General features: G+C 44.0%; 1 protein-coding gene across 2 annotated transcripts in view; it reads left to right on the top strand.

The window, feature by feature from the left end:
• LOC124716898 (mitochondrial import inner membrane translocase subunit TIM44) overlaps nt 1-21,321 on the top strand; it is a 56,431-nt gene extending 35,110 nt beyond the window's left edge. For both annotated transcript variants that reach the window (XM_047243457.1, XM_047243456.1), the window contains exons 7-8: nt 12,500-12,664; nt 20,998-21,321. In XM_047243457.1, the coding sequence (XP_047099413.1) occupies nt 12,500-12,664; nt 20,998-21,145 (313 nt within the window). In that variant the 3' untranslated portion in view covers nt 21,146-21,321. The remainder of the gene's footprint in view (nt 1-12,499; nt 12,665-20,997) is intronic.
• Nucleotides 21,322-23,947: the final 2,626 nt, after the last annotated feature.

The raw sequence follows: 23,947 nt of genomic DNA, 5'->3' as shown, positions 1-23,947 counted from the left end.
GCAAGATTATTGATGTCTTCAACCAGATGTTTGCCAGTTGAGGTTTTTTAGTATTATTGTGATGGCCTCACATGAATTAAAGCTGTGACCATTTATGCTGTCCTTCTTTGTATGTGTTCAATATTCCCTGCTAATCCTAGTTAGTATAGGTCCCACAGACATGAGCAGTATTCACAGTTGGGTCACACCAGTGTTCTGCAAGCATTCGTTTATAGACTGACTAAATTTCCCTAGAATCCTAACAATGTACCAATTTGCCACCTGCTTTACCTATGACTGAGCCTACATGATTGTTCCATTTCAGATCCCTACAAATTGTTATACTCAAATACTAGTATGGTTGATCTATTCCGATTCTGAATTATTGATTGTAGTGTGTCATGTTTTGAGTTTTGTAAAATGTACAAGTTTAAATTTTTAGTAATCAAGATCCGCCTGGATGTTTGTACAACCATTTTCACAGAGTCTTGAAAAATAAACCTCGCCAAACAGCTGTTGTAAGATCTGTTAACAGTACTGTCAGTTTCAGAATGTTAGTTGACGTCTAAATAAAGAGAGATAGCATAAGGAGGAATTAAAAAATCGAAGTGACACTAGGATCCAAAAGAAAATAATTTCCAATTCTGCACTTGCATGAGCCTATTACATCACACATCAGATCAGTCACTGTTATAGTCCAGTACATAAGGTTTATAATCTGGAATGGGTAAATAGTCCTTAATCATATACAGATCAGTCAAAATGTTTTGCCAGGCACGCACGCACGGCACGCACTGAAGATACAAAGAAACTGGTACACGTGCCTAATATCATGTAGGCCCCCCGTGAGCAAGCAGAAGTGCCGCAACACTTAGTGCTGGAGGGAATTGGCAATGTGAATCCTGCAGCGCTGCCCATACATCCTAAGAGTACGAGGGGGTGGAGATCTCTTCTGAACAGCATGTTGTTGCAAGGCATTCCAGATATGCCCAGTAATTTCATGTCTTGGGTGTTTAGTGGCCAGCGGAAGTGTTTAAGCTCACAAGAGTGTACCTGGAACCACTCTGCAGTAATTATGGATGTGTGCAGTGTCGCTTTGTCCTGCTGGAACTGCCCAAGTCCATCAGGATGCACAATGAACATGAATGGATGCAGGTGTTCAGACAGGATGCTTACGTATGTGTCACCTGTCAAGAGTTGTTTCTAGACGTATCAGAGGTCCCATATCACTCCATATGCCCATGCCCCACACCATTACAGAGCCTCCACCAGTTTGAACAGTCCCCTGTTGACAAGCAGGATCCACAGGTTCATGAGGCTGTCTCCCTAACCCTACGCATCCATCTGCTTGATACAATTTGAAACGACACTTGTCCAACCAGGCAACATGTTTCCAGTCATCAACAGTCCAATGTTGGTGTTGATGGGCCCAGGCGAGGAGTAGAGCTTAGTGTCGTGTAGTCATCTAGGGTAGACGAGTGGACCTTCAGCTCCAAAGCCCACCCCCAGGGGATCCACAACTCTTTTGTGGATACGTGCGTAGCGAGCACGGGGCCCCGAGCTAATGTGGCCTTCCTTCCTTTCCGGGCTGCATACCTTCCCTTTCCGCATCCTTCCCCATCCCCTGTCTTCACCCCCCCCCCCCTCACCTCTTGCTCTTTCCTTCACTTTCTCCCCCTCTGGGAGTATGGTTTGCGCCTACGTCCGGAGACGGACGCTTGTAAATGTACCGCATTCTTCTTCTTCCTTGCTTGTATGTCTTCTTCCTTCCTTTGTCCATCTCCTTTCCTTACCTCTTCTCTTTACCCTTTTCTCCGCTGCGGCGTTTGAGACCCCCTCTTCTTTCCTTTCCCTTTCTCTTTCTTCCTCCCTGTGCGTGTCTGAAGGCCGACCCACGCACTTCCATGCGTAGCCGGTGACGGGGTAACGCGTAATTCCCCGCCCCGGGTAGACAGGTAGGACACGTACGTACCCCCTGGTAAAGGCCAGGCCCAGGGAGGGGTGATTACCCGAGCTGATACCTTCCGAAAGTGCCGATTGGTCCCTCCGTCCGTTTGTCGGGAGGTGTGACCTGAGGTGTGAACAATCACCTAAGGCGGGTGTGCCCTCGGTGAGGGCCCCCACAAGGGAGGAGCGCGCCATCGGAGACGCCGGTAATCATGGGGGATTCTTCCGCAATGGTTTCCTCACCTTCCACTATGTCTGCTCACAAACGTAAGTTCACTGAGTCTCAGCCACAGACGGTTCTTCCATCGTTGCCACAGTTCCTTGTTGTTTCTCGGTCTGACGAAGGTCACGACTTTTCCACGGTCAACCCTTTCATTATTCAGAAAGGTGTCGACGCAATTGCGGGTCCTGTAAAGTCTTGTTCCAGATTACGGAATGGTACCCTGTTGTTAGAAACACACAGTGCCCTCCAGGCTCAAAAATTGCTGCGTACTTCTCTGCTCCACACCTTCCCTGTCCGGGTGGAACCGCACCGTACCTTAAATTCCTCGCGTGGAGTCGTTTATACACGCTCCCTCGATGGATTGTCTGACGACGAAATTCAGCACTACCTGTCTGACCAGGGCGTCACCGCTGTTCATCGGGTTATGAAAAGGGTTGACTCGAACATCATTCCAACCCGCACTGTCTTCTTGACATTTGACAAAGTTCAACTCCCATCAAAAATCAAAGCAGGCTATGAGAGAATTTCCGTTCGCCCTTATGTCCCAAACCCTACGCGTTGCTATCGATGTCAGCGGTTCAATCACACCAGCCAGTCCTGTTCCAATCCAGCCAAATGTGTTACGTGTGGCAAGGATGCACATGAGGGTGCTTGTCCACCTCCATCCCCTCACTGCATCAACTGTATGGGTGACCACGCTGCTTCCTCTCGAGATTGCCCCGTTTTTAAGGATGAAAAGCTCATCCAGGAAATAAGAGTGAAGGAAAATGTGTCGACATTTGCTGCTCGAAAATTATTCGCCAGTCGACAGCCCGCCGTGCCTCAGAAAGGAAAATACAGCACTGTCCTTGCTCCTCCTCGGCCAACAAAGGAGGCGGCCACGCAGACTTGCGACCTCACATTTAGTACCTCGGTCGTCAGATCGGCCAGCGCAAAGATCGCCCGTTCAACCTCACCACTTTCGCCTGCCCACTCTATGGCTCATCCTTCGTCGGGTTCTGCTAAATCTCGAGCCCAAAAGTCAGACGCCAAGTCTTCGAAAAAAGAGCATTCTCGTGAAGAGTTTTTACGTACTGCAACTTCACAACCATCGGTTCCTCCTTCATCTAAACATCATACCTCCAAGAAGGCTACGAAGAAACACAGTTCCTCTCCTTCTCCGCCAAGGCGTGTCCCAACTACAGCACCACCTGGCGGAAATCGCCCTCGGCCATCTTCCGTGTCGCCGAGGCGCACTGCTGGTGGCCGGTCAACTGGCCGATCGTTGGTGGCAGGAGCTGCTCCTGACCAACCTATGGATCAGGATCTTCTGCCTTCGACTGAATGCCATTCCATGCTGTCGGTCGCAAGCTCTGAGCAGTCGTTGAGTTGACAGCGCCCTTGGTCACGTTTCTCCATTTTCTGTTGACCCTATGTCCATTATCCACTGGAATATCCGCGGCATTCGCGCCAATCGGGATGAATTGTCGATCCTCTTACGATCCTACTCGCCGGTCATCTTCTGTCTTCAGGAAACAAAGCTGCGTCCCCATGACCGCTTTGTTCTCCCTCATTTTCAGTCCGTCCGATATGACCTCCCCTCTGTTGAAGGCACTCCAGCCCATGGAGGACTCATGATTCTGCTCCATGATACTCTCCATTATCACCCAATCCCCTTAAACAGTTCCTTCCAAGCTGTTGCCGTCCGTCTTTCCCTTTCTGGATACACGTTCTCTCTATGTACGGTATACCTTCCATCGTCTACACCACTGGCACGAGCTGATGTCCTTCATCTTCTTGATCAGCTTCCACCCCCCTATTTGCTGGTTGGGGACTTCAATGCCCACCACCCGCTTTGGGGATCTCCACATCCTTGTCCACGTGGCTCACTATTGCTAGACGTCTTCCACCAAGCGGATCTAGTCTGCCTCAACACTGGGGTCCCCACATTTTTGTCTGCCTCCACGGCAAATTTATCTCATTTGGACCTTGCGGTCGGTACTGTTCCGCTAGCCCGGCGCTTCGAATGGTTCGCCCTTGATGATACACACTCGAGTGACCACTTTCCATGTGTCCTTCGACTGCAGCCTCAACTGCCATATATGCGCTCGCGACGCTGGAAGTTTGCCCAAGCCGATTGGACACTTTTTTCGTCTCTAGCGACATTCGATGACCGTCGCTTTCCCAGCGTCGACGATGAGGTCACACATTTTACCGACGTTATTCTCACAGCTGCGGAACGTTCAATACCACGCACCTCCGAATTGCCCCGGCGCCCCCCAGTTCCTTGGTGGAACGAGGCATGCCGTGACGCAATACGTGAGCGGCGACGTGCTCTTCGCATTTTCCGTCACCATCCAACTTTGGCCAACTGTATCCGATATAAGCAGCTCCGTGCGCGATGCCGTCGCGTCATCCGCGATAGCAAGAAGGCAAGCTGGCAATTCTTTATTAGCTCATTTAACACCTTCACTCCCTCCTCGGAAGTTTGGAGTCGGCTTCGACGGTTCTCAGGCGCGCCTAGTTTCTCCCCGGTCTCTGGGCTCACTGTCGCACATGATACCTTAGTGGACCCCGTCGCAATTTCTAACTCATTGGGTCAGCACTTTGCTGAGATTTCGAGCTCTTCAAATTACCCGCCAGCGTTTCTCCCGAAGAAACGTGCAGCGGAAGTGCGACATCTCGCTTTCTCCTCTCAAAATCGCGAAAGCTACAATACTGTTTTCTCCATGCGCGAACTCCAACATGCACTCTCTTCTTCTCGCTCCTCCGCCCCAGGACCGGATGGTATCCATGTCCAAATGTTGCTGCATTTATCAACCCATAGCCTGCGCTACCTCCTTCGCCTTTATAATCGCATTTGGACTGACAGTACCTTTCCCAGGCGATGGCGGGAAGCTATTGTCGTTCCCGTTCCGAAACCTGGAAAGGACAAACATCTCCCCTCTAGCTATCGCCCCATTTCTCTCACGAGTAGTGTCTGTAAGGTTTTGGAGCGTATGGTGAATTACCGTTTAGCTTGGTGGCTGGAATCCCGCAGTCTTCTAACACCAGCCCAATGCGGATTCCGACAACATCGTTCTGCCGTTGACCATCTTGTTGCTCTCTCCACTTATATCATGAACAATTTCCTCCGGAAACGCCAAACGGTAGCAATATTTTTTGATCTGGAGAGAGCATACGATACCTGTTGGAGGACAGGCATCCTCCGCACACTGTTCTCTTGGGGCTTTCGAGGCCGGCTGCCCCTTTGTCTCCGCGAATTTATGGCAGAGCGCACATTTAGGGTGCGGGTGAACACTACTCTATCCCGTACTTTCTCCCAAGAAAACGGGGTACCCCAGGGCTCCGTGCTGAGTGTTGTACTGTTTGCCATTGCCATTAATCCAATTATGGATTGTCTCCTTCCTGATGTCTCGGGCTCCCTCTTTGTGGACGATTTTGCGATCTACTACAGCTCTCAACGGACCAGCCTTCTTGAAAGACGTCTTCAAGGATGTCTCGATCGCCTCCACTCGTGGAGCATCGAAACCGGCTTCCGTTTCTCACCCAGTAAGACCGTTTGTGTTAATTTTTGGCGACGTAAGGAGTTTCTTCCGCCCTCCTTACATCTAGGTCCTGTCAACCTTCCGTTTTCCGACGTCGCTAAATTCTTGGATCTTATGTTTGACAGAAAACTGTGCTGGTCCTCCCACGTTTCCTATCTTTCGGCTCGCTGTCTGCGTTCCCTTAACACCCTCCGTGTCCCGAATGGCACCTCTTGGGGAGCGGACCGAGTGGTCCTTCTCCGCCTCTATCGCGCCTTAGTGCGCTCGAAATTGGATTATGGAAGCATAGTCTACTCCTCTGCTCGGCCGTCTATTCTTCGGCGTCTCGACTCTATCCACCACCGTGGATTACGTTTAGTGTCTGGAGCTTTTTACACCAGCCCTGTGGAAAGCCTTTATGCTGAGACTGCTGAACCTCCGCTATCCAATCGGCGGGCAGTCCTTCTGAGTCGTTATGCTAGCCATTTGTTTTCCATGCCTGCTAATCCAGCCCATGACCTTTTTTTCGACGCCTCCCTTGATGTCGGGTATGCAGGCCGCTCCTCCTCCCTACTACCCCCGGGAGTCCGCTTCCGTCAACTGCTCCATTCCCTTTCCTTCCGCTTTCCTAAAACCTTCTTGACAACTTGGGGTACAGCACCGCCTTGGCTCCGTCCCCGGATCGACTTGCTCAGAGGCCTATGTCAATTTCCCAAGGATGGTACCCCTACACTTGTTTACCGTCGGGCATTTGCTGCTCTATGTGCACAAATGACGGAAGCCACATTTATTTACACCGATGGCTCGAAAACATCGTTAGGTGTAGGGGGTGCCTATATTGTTGGCGACACCCCAAATCACTTTCGGCTTCCCGACCAGTGTTCGGTTTATACTGCGGAGCTTTACGCTATTCTCCAGGCTGTCCACTACATCCGCCGCCATCAGCGGATACAGTATGTAATCTGCTCCGATTCTCTCAGCTCTCTCCTAAGTCTCCAAGCTCTTTACCCTGTGCACCCTCTGGTCCACCGGATTCAGGACTGTCTGCGCTTGCTCCACCTGGGGGGCGTCTCAGTGGCGTTCCTCTGGCTCCCAGGACACGCTGGTATCTGTGGAAATGAGGCGGCCGATATAGCGGCCAAGGGTGCAGTCTCTCTTCCTCGGCCAGCTATTCAGTCTCTTCCGTTTACCGACCTACGGAGCGGTTTATGTCGCCAAGTTGCTCATTTATGGCATGCGCATTGGTCAACACTTCCCCGTAATAAATTGCGGGAAGTGAAAGCCCTTCCTTGCGCTTGGACCTCTTCCTCCCGATCGCGTCGTCGGGAGGAGGTAATTTTAGCTAGACTCCGGATAGGGCACTGTCTTTTTAGTCATCGACATCTTTTAAGCGGTGATCCTCCCCCACTCTGTCCCCACTGCTCTCAGCCGTGGACGGTCAGACACCTTTTAATTGAATGCCCCTATTTTAATCCGTTACGCTCCCATCTACAGCTATCGCCCGATCTCTCGTCGATTTTAGCAGATGACACGCGCTCAGCTGACCGCGTTCTACAGTTTATTAGTGACAGTGAAATGACATCAGTCATTTGAAGCCTTTTTTTTGGGGGACAACCAACCCCTTTCTATAGTGGATTTTTAAGCATTCCTTCTGCCTTTAGTTTTTCAAATTTTATGACTTTGTTCCCATTGCTGCTGATTTTAAATTTCGTTTTTTTCCTGTTTTCTACGTCACGGGCTGGGCGCTAATGACCATAGAAGTTTTGCGCCCTAAAACCACAAACAAAAAAAAAAAAAAAAAAAAAAAAAAAAAAAAAAAAAAAAAAAAAAAAAAAAAAAAAAAAAAAAAAAAAAACTCCAAAACCCCATATCGATGAAGTTTCATTGAATGGTTCGCACACTGATGCTTGTTGATGGCCCAGCATTGAAATCTGCAGCAATTTCGCAGAAGGGTTACACTTCTGTCACAGTGAAAAATTCTCTTCAGTCATCGTTGGCCACGAACTTGCGGGATCTTCTCGCATCTGCAGTGATGTTGGAAATTTGATGTTTTATGGGATTCCTTATGCTCACTGTACACTCGTGACACGGTCGTACGTGAAAATTCCCACTTCATCGCTACCTCGGGGATGCTGTGTCCCATCGCTCATGCACCGACTATAACACCATGTTCAAACTTACTTAAATCTTGATAAACTGCCATTGTAGCAGCCGTAACCAATGTAGCAACTGCACTGGACACTTGTTGTCTTATATAGACATTGCCCACTGCAGTGGTGTATTCTGCCTGTTTATATATCTCTGAATTTGAATATGCATGCCTATACCAATTTCTTTGTCTCTTCAGTGAAAAATACATACTTGACAAAAACAAATTTAAATGTAGTAGTTAACTTATTTTCAGATCATTTACAGCACAGTGGCCTTCCCATAATTCCCGGTCAGATTATAATAAATTCATCAAAGCAGTGATGAAAGCCAAAATTTAAAACATGCAGAATGAATCATATGGCCTTAAAAGGTGGACAGCCCTAAACGAACAACAAAGTTGTACAAACAGGAAAAGGGACTTGAAAGATGAATGGCAATATTGACCCTAGAAGCGTACACCAGGGTCACTCTGACACAAGAGTTTTTTGTTTGTCAGTCTGTATGCACCACTGCACGTACACAGCCCATTGCCACCAATGTTAGCATTGAGTGAAATTTAGTACAGAACAGATGTTTGAAATTGTTGTTTAATTAATTTCACAGAAATATTTTTGATGGTTCACTGTGATCCTCTGAAGTAAACATTATGTATGTGTTCTGTCGCTGAGTGTGAAGTTCGTCTGTGTGAAAGTGGCACGTAGAGATGACATTTTACTAATGGAAGATGCTATATGGGAAACATTGTTACAAGAGCTCAATTGTGAAAGTGGCTTTAGTGATAGAAAGTGATACTGAAGTTGATGCTTCTACAGCAGTTATGGGCAGTGGCGAAATTGATCAGTCCACTGAATCTTCAGACTGAAGTGAAGAAAATACAGTCATCCATGTTAAGAATGGTCATGTTGAAACATCTGTCGCTAATAGTTGAGGCCTGACAGCTGCCAATAATATTGTAGTCCATATTCCAAGAGTATAGAAATAATGAATGAACGGATTTATGAATAATTGAGAAATATTTGTGTAATATGTGCATTTCATTAAGTCGATGGCATCTTCATCTAATTAAACTGCAAATAAAGTCTTTAGATCCAGATCACTTTAAGATTTCTTCGTTGAAAAGTTTCCATGACAGTTTTTACTTCGTCTTGAATATTGGATGCATTAATACTAATATTGATTGGAAAAGTATGTAACAGAGATGAAATTAATTGAGTTTACTATATGAGAGTCCAATTTCATTATGAAATATTCTATTTTCAGGCAATTTTCCCAGCAAATAATTGAGGGTCACTGTGACTCTGGTGTACAGTTCATGTGACAGTTTGAGGTGCACACTATCAGGGTTAAATAGTAGATGTTATCTAAAGGCAGGACTCAGTATGACCCACGGAAAGGTGTCTGGCGTGAAGTTAAATATGAGACATTTATTTTTAGTTTAAATAACTTTTGATTCAAAAATGGACTGCTTGGCGATCAACAACAACTGAAAGCATTGGAAATTTTTTTCGAAACAATTAGTATACTCCATCTTTGAATTGCCTTGAGTACCACAGTCATAGCCTTCCGGAATCTGAAATAGTGTTGAAACTCTTTCCTTTTATTGCTGTTTTCCATTCTTGAAATAACCAAAAGCCACACAGAGACAAATCAAATTAATAATAAGGGTGTTCAAGCACAACAATACATTTTTGAGCCAAGAAATCACATATGATCTCGGTTTTTTGTGCACTAGTGCATTGTCGTCACCCATAAACAATATAATACACCCAAGTAGTAATCTGCATTCAACGTTTAACCTTCTGGAATGTGTTCTTATGGATAATTGCTTTATAATCAAAGAAAACACTGTCTTGAGATGGCTTTCCTGCTTGCACACTTTTTTCAGTCTTGGAGATTCCAGACCTCTCCACTCCAAGCTTTGGCTCTGTGTAAGTGGGTGGTACTGAAAGCACTACATTTTCTTGACCTGTTATGATCGAGACACAAAGTCTGGGTCCCTAACAACCGATCTTTTTTTGTCTCTGCTGTGTTCCACCCTGCAATCTTTTTGATCATCAGTGAGTGGGACACAAAGGGACAACAGATCTTCTGGCTGCACAAATTTTCAGTTAGAATGTGGTGCACAGTGGTTTTATGAATTCAGGTGAGCTATTCAATTAACTTGATAGATGCACTGTGATCATTTTGAAGAACTTCTGCCAGTTTTTGAACATTTTCTTTTATTTGAACTGTGCGTAATGCTCTTTCTATCATTGTGAAACCTTTCATTCTACTAAAAAAGTTTTCACAGCTCATTGCTTCACTACAACTCATTGCTTCACTACCATAAATAGTTGTTGTTATTTTAAAAGTGTGTGTAGCATTTTTACTTAATTTAAAATAAAACTTGATGTTTGCATGTTGTTCCGTTGCTCCTTTCACAACTGAAGTTCAAAACATATTGATTGAGTTTCAGTTTTACAAACAGTCTGTGATGCCAGTGCTATTAAATTTAAAACAGAAGGTAGCTGAAATACCTTGCTAGTTTATATGTACATCCATGGCATTAGTAGTTATGAAAATATGAAATCAGTCACCTTTCCTGTTGGACTGACTGTATATAATGCTGGTAACTAGACTGTACCAATTGAATATGGTAATGGAAAGTCCTGGTGGAATGTCCATACTTTAATCAGTCATGATGACAACTTGATGAAAAGAAAAGGTGCCAAGTCATTCAGTGGCACATAAAGAAGTTGGAGAACCTCGCTAGATTTTGGATGAGTTCTCCTTCAGAGAAATCAACAGGCCAATGGAGCTGCAGTAACGGCAAAATGTAGTCAGCCGGGACAAGGTCTCTCTCTCTCTCTCTCTCTCTCTCTCTCTCTCTCTCTGTGTGTGTGTGTGTGTGTGTGTGTGTGTGTGAGAGAGAGAGAGAGAGAGAGAGAGAGAGAGAGAGAAAGAGAGAATGAGTTTCTTTTTTCCTCCTCCATTGCTTTGAGAAAGGATGTCTGTACTGTGCGGAGAGTTGTTGTCTTTACTCCTTAAAATCTTCACTGATTGAGCTGTTTGAGATTGTGTGTGGTAAAGGTCTGGGTTTGATTTCTGTTGTAGTATACTCTATTGCCAACTATAAGTTGATTGTACTCTGTTAAACATTAAAGTCCGTACCTGCTGAATACATTTTGTTTCTTCATTACATTGGTTTTGCTAATACAGTCTGTCCTTGCACGTCCGTTGTGAACCATAAAGCAACGTATACAGAGTGATTTTTCTAAATGGGGACAAACAGTATGAAACAGTCCCTGAGAGGATACTCATGCCTGCACAGTACACTGCTGCCATGAGACCATCTTCAGGGAAAGTGTTCAAAGTGACACTTGTGGGCCTCTAAGAAACTAACACACACATTATGATATGCCATTCTTCGCCCGAATGGTATCACAGGCACCACGAATGCATTGCTCCAGCGTCTGCACGTCTGGGATGGGCTCTGCATATGTGATTTCTTTCAGGCGCCTCCACAGGTGTAATTCTAAAGGGTCAAGATCTGCCAACTGAGTGGGCTGTGTGACTGGACCACCTCGTCTGATCCACCATTCGCGATATATGTAGAGATTCTTCTGCACGGAAATGTGGAAGTGATCTGGAGCACTGTCGTTTAATAACACCATTACCATTATTATAGCTGAAGGCGCATCTCCCGTCAGTGGATTCCCGTGACCGGTCCCATGAGGTGGTCTCCAGTAATCCCTGACCGTACATTGATGCTGAACTGGATTCGCTGTAACCCACAAACCCACAAGGAGGTATTGTGAATATTGACGGTGCTGGCCCTTGTAAAGGCAGCCTCTTCTCTCAATAGGATGGATGACACAAAACCCAGTATTGTGGTGGCCTGTACAATGAAACAGTGGCAAAACTGTCACCACCAAGGCGAATTTGTAGGTAATAGGGCCTGCACGCATAGTGATACGGCTAGTGGCAGTTGTCACGGAGAATGTTCCACACGGTTTTCTGGCTTACCCCGTACTGGCAGGCCATCTGCCCGGTGCTGATACCGGGGTCATATTGTAATGTTCAACACCTGTTCCTTCAAGGCTCCTGTATGTGCTGGACACGTCCACCTTTCACGGTTGGCCATTCCCCTAAACGAGCCTGTCACACACAAATGACGAAACACTGTTACAAACGGTTTACAGTGTGCTTGGTGTCGGCGGGAATATTTTTCTCAGTAGTCTTGCTGCCAATGGCCCATTGCTGTTTGCCTGCGCCCATTGCTGTTTGCCTGCGCATATTTAAAGACTACATCGGCTTTTTTCTGGTCAATATACTGGGCCTTCTCCTCTCAGCACTGCACGACACACGTCCACACCGGATCGAGTTGGCCACAGCAGTGGAGGGGTGCCACCTAGTACTTTCTTGTGACAGCCCGGTCATCACAGGTGCCTTTTAACACCGTTTCGAGTATGGAGCGAAAACACTGGTAGGCCAAATCCTTCCTAGTTGCCTGATGTGTCATTGTATATGCTTTCAATCGTTGAAACATACACTGTCAAAGATCTTCTATCTCCAGCGTGAAGTGGGTGTATCTTCCCTAGAATGCATTTCCTGTAGTAGTTCAGCAAAATCACCCTTTGTGTAAATTAAGTGTTAAATATTTTGTACTTTACGTTAACAATGTGACATATTTCTGACTATCTTCTCTTGGCAGGTTATTGTCTACTCCAATACTGCAAGCACGAGCACAAGGTTTAATCATAGACTCCAAAGTGCTCGACGTTGACAATGTTGACCTGGCAATGGGGAAAATGATGGACCAGGGACCTGTCCTGGTTATCAGCTTCACCTCGCAACAGATAATCTGTGTCAAAGACAAGTGAGTATATCAGAAAATGCATGCAGATCTTTGAACAGATATTCAGAAAAGATTCAATATTTGACCATTTTTCTTTACTTCTGGGCAGTGAAAGTGGTGGTTAAAGGACAAATAAGGAAGGCATCTCCTTGGAATTTTTGTGTTGATCCCCTCCCCCATCACGTTTTTCCCTCTTCTGTGCATGACAAAAATAGTCTTTAGACAAACTGTTTATTTCGTCCACACCCTTGGTGTGCCCGTCAGCGGACATCACAGTAGTGGCAGATGAGCTAGTGTGAGTGGCATCATGGAATAGTACAGAAACCTGCCACGGAGGGTGCATGTGATGTGTAGTACGGGCAGACCCACTGGTGGAGGTGTTTAGTTGCGGGTGGCAGTAAGCTGGGCTGACTACTACAAACCTCGCCTCGCATATGTTGCCAAATGTCATTGCTCGAGTGCTCAGTCGACAGCCGCTTACAAAAGCCCCTTGCTGAGTTTGTTCCCATGTGCATGTTCATGAGGTTTTGGACTTCCTTCTTCCTGTAGACTGACTCACACGGTGAGTTTTTATTGAGTCACTGTCAGCTCTTGAAGTACCTGCACTGATCATTTACTGTAGCAAAGTGCCACTCAGTGCAGATACTAAAGCACCTTTAATGCAGACACTTGCACTTGGCAGTTTCAGATGGAGGTGTCCTGAACTAACAAGGAGAGGTCCCCAGTGGTGAGATCTATACAGGCCCACAAAGGATCCTGTAGGTTCTCTTTGTACTGCAGACATTCTATACAGTGATGTAGCTTAAGGTGCAATAAATAACATCCTGCAACCATTTTCCCTGGTGGACCCTCATTTGTGATAATCGATGAAAAAATGTTCGAAAAAAATACATAGCAGCAATTAAAATCACATGAATGAGGATTCCAAGTAGAAAAAGACTGATAGGGAGAAAAATGAGAGCAAATGATATATTTCGTGTGATGACTAATGAATAGACAAATGAATAGAAAAAATTACATTTAAACAAATTAACTGAACAAAAATAATGATCAGAGTCATTTCGATACAGATTTAAAAATAAAAAATTTCACTGTACACAAAGGGGCTCGAGCCCCCGCTCTGCTCCTCTCCCCTTTGGCGGTCTAAGTTCTCATTTGTTTACATTTGTGGCTGCTGCGCTATACTGTCTGCACTAGAATGACATATAATATCATACAGCAGTGTTGTAAAGCAGCAGCTGTATGTCAGTTGTCGACTGTAAGTAGTGGGAGCTAAGTGAGTGACAATTTCTGCATAAAGTATGCCAATGATAGGCATTTGTTTGATAATTGTAGCTTCTTTACGATGTAGCTTTGATGGTGTCCACAGTAGAAATTGCAGTGAGACTATAGCATATATTTGCTTTACATCAAGGAAAAAATAGAATAAATTTCACCAGATCTCATAGTAACTTACAGTAGAACAGTTCTTTTGTGGATTTAAGCTGCTAAACAATTGTGATACTGCAAGTTCATAGGCTTCTACAGGCAGTGTAATTTTGGCTAAAATAATTTTGGGTATTAGGCTGCTTAACTGCCAGATACTGGTGATAGACTCCCACTATGTACTGTCTGTTTCAGCTGTCAGCTGTCTACCGATGTCACGTGTCTGGGACGTCACTGGGCAATTTGGAGAGTGGTATCTATGGAGGAGGGGGGGGGGGGGCTGTGGCTGTATGGTAGGCTATTGCCTGTGCTACTTGAAAAGTAATTGGTAGGCAACTCTAGTAGGTGGTTGGTGGGCCGGCTGCTGCCTGTGTTACTGTGGTAGGTAATTGGTAGACAACTCTACACTCTAGGCAACATTCTGTGTTGGAAAAGAATTAAACCCATATTCCAGAGTAGCCGCAAGATCTGACGTCTGTTTAGGCCCACAAAGGATCCCGTAGATGCTCTCCGTACTGCAGACATCTGTGAACTTAAATGTGAATGCAGTGAAGTCTTACGTTGGTGAAACCGGAAGACTTATTAGCGCTCTCGTGATTGAGCGTGAACATTATGTGTGACTAGGGCAGAACAATAAGTGAACTGTTGTGGAATACCAGAAGGAAAGTGGCTGCTTTATTAATTTTTTCGAGAATCTTGCGTGCTTGCTCGGTAGCCGTGAATATGGCAGCAAAAAATAGAGAGAGGCTATCAGAATAATTAATGCCCTAACAACACAAGCAGAGGTGACGGCTACAAGTTACTTATGGCTTGGCTACCAGTGATTACAGTCCAGCGGGCCACGTGTGCTCGCCAGCCAGCAGGTCCACCTGATCAGAGTTTAACTGCATAAAAGTGACCACAAGGGAACTTCAGGGTGGCTTCAATGCTTTGCTGCAGGAAAACACTACGCTGGGAACAAACTGCTGATTTACTTTTGCCTACCGATACCCTACCAAAAGAGCACAGGCAATATAATAGCAATACAGACATCCCCCTCCACGGGTACCTCTCTTCAAGCTTTCAGATGACATCCCAGACACGTATATAGGTAACCACTTTACGACTGAAATAGACAGTGTGTAAGGGAACATAATCATCAGTATCTAGCAGTTAACCAGCCTGAAGAGGCTCGCTGCAAAGTCAGTCAAAACTCTGGCAGTTTCTGTTTGAGGGTGTTGCTGCAGTGTAGTGTGACTGATGTTGGTATAAACAACAACATGTAAGTAATGGTTTAGTGTGCTACTCATATCTTTCTGATGTGTATGCGGTAAATGTGAATTATGATGATGCTATTACCAAATTCTTCCAAACCGGACTGTGCTATTATTCTTTTCTTGGTTGTTGAAGGACAAACATTGGTAGACAGCCATCTGAGAATGAAGGTTGTCAAAAATTACCATCTGGAAAAACTGTTGACAAAGGGTTTTACTGCTTCATTATGACACACGTCGTCATATCGCAAATGTCATAATGCAGAAGTTCCGCCAACTCGAGTGGGACACACTTGAGCACCCAGCCTATAGTCCTGATTTCTTCCCATGTGATTATCACGCCTTTGGTCCCTTAAAAAAATACTCAAAGGGTGGACAGTTCCTGTCAGACGAGGATGTGCAGCACGCAGTTACGGTCTTCTTCACAAAGCAAGAGACATTGTTTTGCCAAATAGGTACCTTCATCCTGGTGTGTCGATGGGATGATTGCCTTACTTCTCACAGTGATTTTTGCCTGATTGACACTCCGATTCTGGATTGTACCCCCTTCAAATGGAAACTTTTTGATTGCACCTAATATTTGCTTTACTGTTCGTAATGATGTGTGCCAGATTAAATACCTTTTGGACTGTATTTTGGAGACCCCTGGCATTATGAATGCATTATACTAGCCAACGAAGGATAGATCCACCACAACAGTGTAAGTGCATATGCCTACAAGCTTCACTAATGGTGAAGAGATTGAAAGAATATGAGGTGTATTCAAAAAGTAAGGTGACTATTTTTATGAAAAAGTATTTATTTATTTATCCATCAATATTCAAAGTTGTCCTTCTCAAATACAATACACTTGTGCCAATGTTTCTTCCAAGACTCAAAGCACTTCTCAGAAGCACTTTTTGGTACAGCTTTGAGTACTTCCAGCGACGCAATTTTTATTTCCTCAATCGTTGAAAATCTTCATCCTTTCATAGGTCTCTTCAGTTTTTGGAACAGGAAAAACTCGCAGGGGGGCCAAATCCAGTGAATATGGTGGCTGAGGCATGATTCTCGTGTTGTTTTTGGCCAAAAAATCTCTCTCGAGCAACAATGACTGAGCGGGTGCATAGTCGTGATGCAAAAGCCATGAATTGTTTTTCCACAATTCTGGACATTTTTTGCGTATTGCTTCTAGCAAATGTCGCATAACATCAAGGTAATACTCCTTATTGACCGTACGACCTTGAGGCAAAAATTTATGATGCTCTACATCAAGGTAATTGAGGGGGGAAAAAAACAGTGAGCAAAACTTTGATATTTGATAAAACTTGGCATGCTTTTTTGTTTCTCTGGGCTGTTTCCATTGTGACGATTGGGCTTTGGTTTCAAAGTGTTCTAGAGCACTTGATTCCATTTTACCACAAAACTTGATGCTAATTCTTTGTTCCTTTTTATATATATTTGTAGTGTGCTCGATGATTTTCGATTAGTATACAAAAAATCGAAAATCATCGAGCACACTAACACACATCTAACCTTTCTATCTGTCAAAAACAAACGAAGTATGCTGTACACTTGAAACTGTGAACATATGTTCGGGACATGTGTACCAACCTAACAAAAAAAAGATTGATTATCGAATGTACATTGCCCATGCAATTTGAAAAGTCATCTTACTTTTTGAACAGCCCTCGTACATGGTGACATAAAAGAAATTATTAATTTTGTTAAGGGATAAAAAAGTTTTAATTGTTTGTGGAACTGGAATTTGATAGATGAAAAAGAACTAGAACATCAATTGGAAAAATTATGAAAGGAGGTTATATATATATGGAAGAGACACGAAAATGCCAAGAGGTCACAGATAGGTTATATTATGGTAAGACAGAGATTTTGAAACCAAATTTTAACACTTTTGAGATGGGCCTCACTCTCACTCGTGCACTGCTCCATAGCGATAGACGTCATGTCTACTGACTAAGTATTGTAAAATGCTGTAATTTTTCAGGGACAATCAGTAGTGTATGTCGATACTGTCTGTAAAATGTGATCCAAGTAGAATTAATAGTAAAGGAAATGTCAGTCTGTGAAACTCTGGCTCCATCTCAAAACTGTTAAGCAGCAAAATATTTCCAGAAGCAGATGCGGACTGTGACCATAATTTATTGGTTATGAACTGCAGGTTGAAACTGAAGAAATGGCAGAAAGATGGGAAGTTAAGATGAGGGAACCTGCGTATGTTCAAAGAACCAGTGGTTGTTGAGAGTTTCAGTGGGAGCATTAGGCAACGACTGTTTAAAACAGATTGAAAGAATACAATAGAATGGGTAGCTTCCAGAGATGAAATAGTTAAGGCAGCAGAGTATCAAATGGGCAAACAGCCGAGGCCAAGTAAGAATCCTTGTAATAATTCCAGTTTCACTGAAGATGTGCTGACACCTGTGAGCATTACTAAACCATCAGTGTCATGGTAACAAAATACCAACACGAATTATTTACAGAAGACTGTAAATAGTGGTAGAAGCCAATCCCGGAGATGAGTCTGGGTTTTAGTGGAACTTAGAAACGTGGGGAAATACTGAAAACGTGACTTACTTTACAAGATATGTTATATTAAAAAAAGGGGGGGGGCAGAATTACATTTATACCATATGTAGATTTATAGAAAGCTTTTAACAGCGTCAACTGGAATATAATTTTTGAAATCCAGAAAGTAGTGTGGATTAAGTACAGCGAGTGTAAGTTTATCTACAACTTGTACAGAAACGAGACTGCAGTTACAATAGTTGAAAGATGTAGGGGGAAGCAGTGATTGAGAAGGGAATGAGACAAATTGTATCTTATTCCCAATGTTGTTCAGTCTGTACATTGAGCAAGCTGTGAAAGAAATGGAGGAGAAGTTTGGGAAGGAAATTACATTTCATGGAGAAGAAATAAAAAATTTGAGGTTTGCCAATGACATTGTAATTCCGCCAGATACGGCTAAGGACTTCAAGAGGCACAGTTGACCTGGATGAATAATGTTTTGGAAAGAGGTTGTGAGATGATCATTAATAAAAGTGAAACAAGGATAATGGAATGTGTTCACTTTAAATTGAGAGATGCTGAAGGAACTCGGAAAGTAGACAATAAGTTTTGCAATTTGAAAGGTAACTATCTGACAGTAGCAGGAGTGGAGAGGATGTAAAATGGAAGCCAGCAACAGCTAGAAGGGAGTTTCTAAAAAAGATATTTTAATGTCTAGTATAAATTTTAAATGTTGCGAAGTCTCTTTCAGAAAGTCTTCATTTGGTGTGCAGCTTTGTAGTGCTGCAGAAGTGAAATGTGGACATTAAACAGTGTAGAAGAGAATAAAAACTTGTGAAATATGGTGCTGCAGAAGGATGCTGAAGATTAGATAGTTATATGTGATAACAAAAGAAGAGTATAGAATCTAACTTGGGGAGGGAGAAATAGCCACAACTCGATAAATGAAGGGTTTGGTTTATAGAACACAACCCGAGGCATGGAAGGAGTTTCAATATGGAGGGAAATGCGGGATAAAAACTGTAGAGGCAGAGTGCAAATAAAACACCAGCAACAATTACTGTATTTGACTTGAAGGAACAACTTCTAGCATTGGAATATTGTCAAAAATTAATTAACCAGAGAACGTGTTGACACTGTTATTTGCATCTCTTTGTATCCTGAAACTTCGCTGCTCGCTGCAGGAGTTTGTTGGCACTGTTATTCGTAGCTGCCCAGGAATCAGGATTAAATGGCAGGAAGAGGCTGGAGTCAGTGACAATAGACACCGATCAGCCAGAACATTATGACCACCAACCTACTGTCGATATAAGCCCATCCAGACGATAGCAGCATCTCCTGGCAAGGAATGACTGCTAGTCGCACACATGTATGGTGCCTGTAGTATCGGTAAACTTGCCGTCCGTGTGTCGAGCAGGGAATATGTGCGATCTGAGTTTGACTGGGGCAGATTGTGATGGCCCGGAGTCTCCGCACAAGCATTTCGGAAACTGCACGACATGTCGGTTGTTCGAGGAGTGCCGTGGTGAACGTCTTCGACACGTGGTGAAGCCAAAGTGTAACTGTGTCCCGACATTGTGGGGTTGGGCAGCTACCCGTCATTATGGATGTTGGATGGACTGTCTGATGAATCCTGATACCTTTTTCATCTTGCTGATGGGAGGGTGTGAATGCGTCATCTTTCAGGGGAACGGCTCCTCGACACCCGTACTGCGGGACAGAGACCATTAGGCTCTGGGGAACATTTGTATGGGCATCTGTGGGTCCAACAGAGCTCGTGCAAGGCACCATGCCAGCCAATGAGTATCATACATTGGTTGTATACCATGTACACCCCTTCACGACAATCACGTTTCCTGACAGCAGTGGTGTTTTCAACAAGATAACGTCGTATTGCAAGGCCAGAAGTGTGATGGAGTGGTTTGATGAGCACATTGGCGAGTTCATACCAGTGCAAAAGGTGGACTCGCTGGCTATCAGGTAGGTGGTCATAATGTTCTGGTTGATCAGCATATATAATGAAAGTAAATGTGGTGTGTGTGTGCATGCTGCTATAACTCTACAACCCACCCTCACAGCCCTGTGGGGGTTATATTGTACAGTAGCCCTTCCATCCCCCATCCGTGTAGAAGGTTTCAGTTTTGAACTGCAGGGGTCAGTTTCGAAGCAAAAGAGTGCCGCAGCAATGGACTTCTTATGGGAAGGTGATGAAGCAGCTGGGAATGAAGTGTAGAAACTTTCAGAACGTTACAGAATCTTCCAGAAGGTTAAGAATATTCTACAATGTTTCAGCGTGTATGAGAATGTTAAATTATTCTGTTGTGTTGGTGATATGCTCTAGCTCCAGAAATGTATATGTAGGTGATAGCAAGAGAAGTGCACCACTATATTTATGGAAATCTTTATGATCTAGTTTTCCAGTAATTTTTCTCCATAAGTCACTATTGTTTCTAGTGTCTGCTATCCGAACAACTTGATCATCTCTCTTGCATCCGCTACTATCTGCATCTGAATTCTCACTTGAAGCCTGTTTGTACGCTGTCTAACTCGTCCAGTTCTGATTTCTTAATGTTAGCTAGCTGTTAAAGCTGTACATCATTAAGCTTCCACTTATTACTAGCCCTTTAACACAGGTAATTGACCTTTGATAACTAACAACAAGGAATCTGCCTGCAATGAAGATTGTAACACCTAGTGATGCAATTACTACAAAACCATGGACTGTGTTGTGAAATATGCTTAGAAATATGCAAATGGGGAATGTTGTCGGTGTCTGAACAGAATTATCTGCTCCACACTATCGACAAGATAAATTGTGTCTCATTTTCCTACAAATTTTTTTTTTTATATGTGTAAAGATGGCAAATTAAATAATTAATCAAACTGTGTGAACAATTTAGCATTATTTTTTGGGAGCAGTGTGCCCATTCTGGCAGCGTCGACATAAAAGCACAGTAACAGAATGTCAGTTGTAATACACAATTGCTCTTTTAATTGTAGATATGCATACTTTTATTACACTACCGAGGGCTAAAATACTAAACTTGGTCTACTCAGTGCCTTCTGCTGTGGCAATTTTTAGTGATAAAGTCCATTGTTGGTTTTCTTACTTTGCAGTAGTGAATGGATTTTATTGAAGAATGACTTAATTTTTTGTTGTTTCTTTTCTAGGACAGGCAGAATCGTGGAAGGGGATCCTGAGAAAATAATGCGTGTGTCATACGTGTGGGTGTTGTGTAGAGACCGTGACGAACCGGACCCTCGTGCAGCGTGGCGCTTGCTGGATCTGTCGGCTTCTAGCTCTGAGCAGTTACTGTAGCTGCGACTTAGTGTACAGTTGTTGAACATTTTGCCATATTTACCATTGCCATTGTACATGTTAGTTGTACGGGCATTGTTGATCTTTACACACACACTATGTGGCACATTTTAAGATGTGTCAAAAAAACTGAATTTGATTTTATATTTTTTATTAAAAGTATTATGTTACCATCAGTTCTGTGAACTGTGCACTTAGTATTTAATATTCCACTCCCATCCAGAGCACACAGACTTGCGTAGACCTGTTGTACAATCGAAGGATTTGCAGGTTTAATTCAGATTATATCAATGGTTGAAATAAAGCATGCTGTTGCAGTTGTTCTATGTTTATATTTACATCACTGGAGGGCTTTCCATCTCCTCTAAGTGATTAGTTTTCATCATTCCATAGCTTTTACTTTACCCAGAATGTTCCAGTATCGTACATGAGTATGATGTACATTGAAAGCTAATATTTTATTAGCAAAATATGAATCTTTTGTAAGAATGACAATATTGTGAAAAGGATAGATGGCTACTCAGCATGTAGTGGAGATGCTGAGTCGCAGATAGGCACAACAAAAAGACTCCTAAACAAATAAACTTTCAGCCAAAAGGCCTTCTGAAGTACACACACACACACACACACACACACACACACACACACACACACACACACACACAATATCTTTGGCTGCTGAGACTGCACTGCAGGCACCAGCACGTGATGGGAGAAGCAGTCTGGGGAGTGGGGGTAAGGAGGAGGCTGGGACAGGGAGGAGGGCAGTAAAGTACTGCTTGTGGGAGCATACAGGGATGAGGTGGAGAGGGGTTAGGACAGCTAGGTGCAGTCAGGAGGTCGTTCTTATACTCCAACAGTGGTATTCCACAATCCACTGAACCCCAGATGCAAGAACCATCTACGCCAGTCCGGTTCATGTGATCTACAAGCTAAGCTTCAACTCTGTGCTGTATTATACATGGCCATGACAACCGACGAACTGGCTGTCTGCACGAATGGCCATCGAGAAACTGTGGCCAAGAAACAGTTGGACCACCTAGTTGCTGAGCACACTGCCCAACACAATGTTATTCACTTCTTCAGTGACCATTTGTGAGCCTGTGTCATCTGGATCGTACTTACTAATACTGGCTTACCTGAATTGTGCACATGGGAACTCACTGTGCAATATACCCAACATTCTCGTAACCACCATGGTGTCAAACTTCGTTAGTCACTGTCCTTCACCACGTACCCCATTCCCTGTTCCCATACCAGCACTGCACAGCCTTCTATTCTGCCAATGCACCCACAGTCCTGTCATTCTACTTCTCTCCTTTTCTGCTAACCTCCCCCCCTCCCCCGACCATCCCCTCAAGTGAAATGGTTCAGGCATGACTTTTGATGTATTTTATATATTTTATTCCTCTTTCACATTAACAATTTTAAACAAATTGTGTCTGGGTACTTAGAAATGCACATACATAAAAATAAATGTGGCAGACTGCATCTTTGGTGTCTTTTACAGCAGCATATCTGCTTAAAATTTTCTCACATTCCAAGCTGGTGTCAATTTGGATAAAATTTTTGAGCTTTTGACAGCTGTCTCTGACATCATCAGGAGTAAACCTGACTGCTGAGGTCAGCAAAGTGCTCTGCTCACATAGGTGAGAAAGCAGCTTATGGAAGCTTCCAGACTGTGGCCTGATAATTGATAGCTGATGTGGAAACGATTTGAGTAGCTTGCGGCACTATGTAGCACCGAGCGTGACAGGTTGTGCAAGGGGGCTAGTGTGGTGTCACGTTTGAAACTGCTGCTTTCAGCCCCCTACAAGTGTCAGATATCCATCTTTCTGCCTCAGCACAGTGCCCGAAACCGCAGCCCCCCATGACTTAGGCCAGTATTGCACTATCAAATTTTTTTGTCAAAGATTTGATCAAATATTCGTCAAATATATGTGGCAAAGATCTGTGACGTGGCGCTAAAAAGGGGTATTACACTGCCATCATATTTTTCGTCAAAGTTCAAGATGGCTGATAACAACTTGTTATTAACCACAGCAGTTGCATGTGCCACAATTGCCCTGTGTGCACATGTGGAAGAGAAGCGGGAGAAAAAAAGGAAACGTATGTGGGTGAAGCCGTTGGTTTTACAACGAAACGATAAAAGCATTCAACAGAACGTGTTATGTGAGCTTATAGTGGAGGACGTCAAGTCGTACATCAATTACTTAAGAATGGATGAGCATACATTTATGTATGTGCTCAGTGAAGTGTATCCTCATATCACAAAGCACAATACTCACTGAGACATGCCAACTCTCCCGATTTAAGCGGGAGACTCCAGATTTTTCCTTCTACCTCCCGCTCTGTGTTAACTTGGTAGATTGGTGCGGTGGCTGTTGGGAGCGGCAGTAGGCGTAGCTTGTGCTTCGTATCTACAAGGAAGTAAGGAACTTATTGTTGGCAGCTTTTAGAGACAAATTAATATCTTTCAACTAGTGACAATTTCCTCCGCTTCTGGTAGCACCAACGCAATCGTAAAGTTATCGTGGACAATTAGTAGTTGATAGTTGTTCCAAGCGAAGTGATAAGCATTGTTGTGTCTAAAAGGCAGTGTTGCCAAGTTGGGGGATTTCCCCCTAAATTTAGGAGGAATAAAGCTGCCAGGAGGAAGTTAGAGAGATAATGTTTCCCGCTCATCAATTTCCAGCCTTAGATTTTTCATAAACAGATTTCCTAATATTCTGACTAGCGAAAGTGAGCACTTAGATACAGAAGTTGATATTCTTCACCCTCAGTTCTGTAACTTTCAGCTGG

Source organism: Schistocerca piceifrons, chromosome 9 (assembly GCF_021461385.2).
Source record: "Schistocerca piceifrons isolate TAMUIC-IGC-003096 chromosome 9, iqSchPice1.1, whole genome shotgun sequence".
In the NCBI taxonomy this organism is placed as follows: domain Eukaryota; kingdom Metazoa; phylum Arthropoda; class Insecta; order Orthoptera; family Acrididae; genus Schistocerca; species Schistocerca piceifrons.
This window is presented reverse-complemented; position numbering and strand designations above follow the sequence as displayed.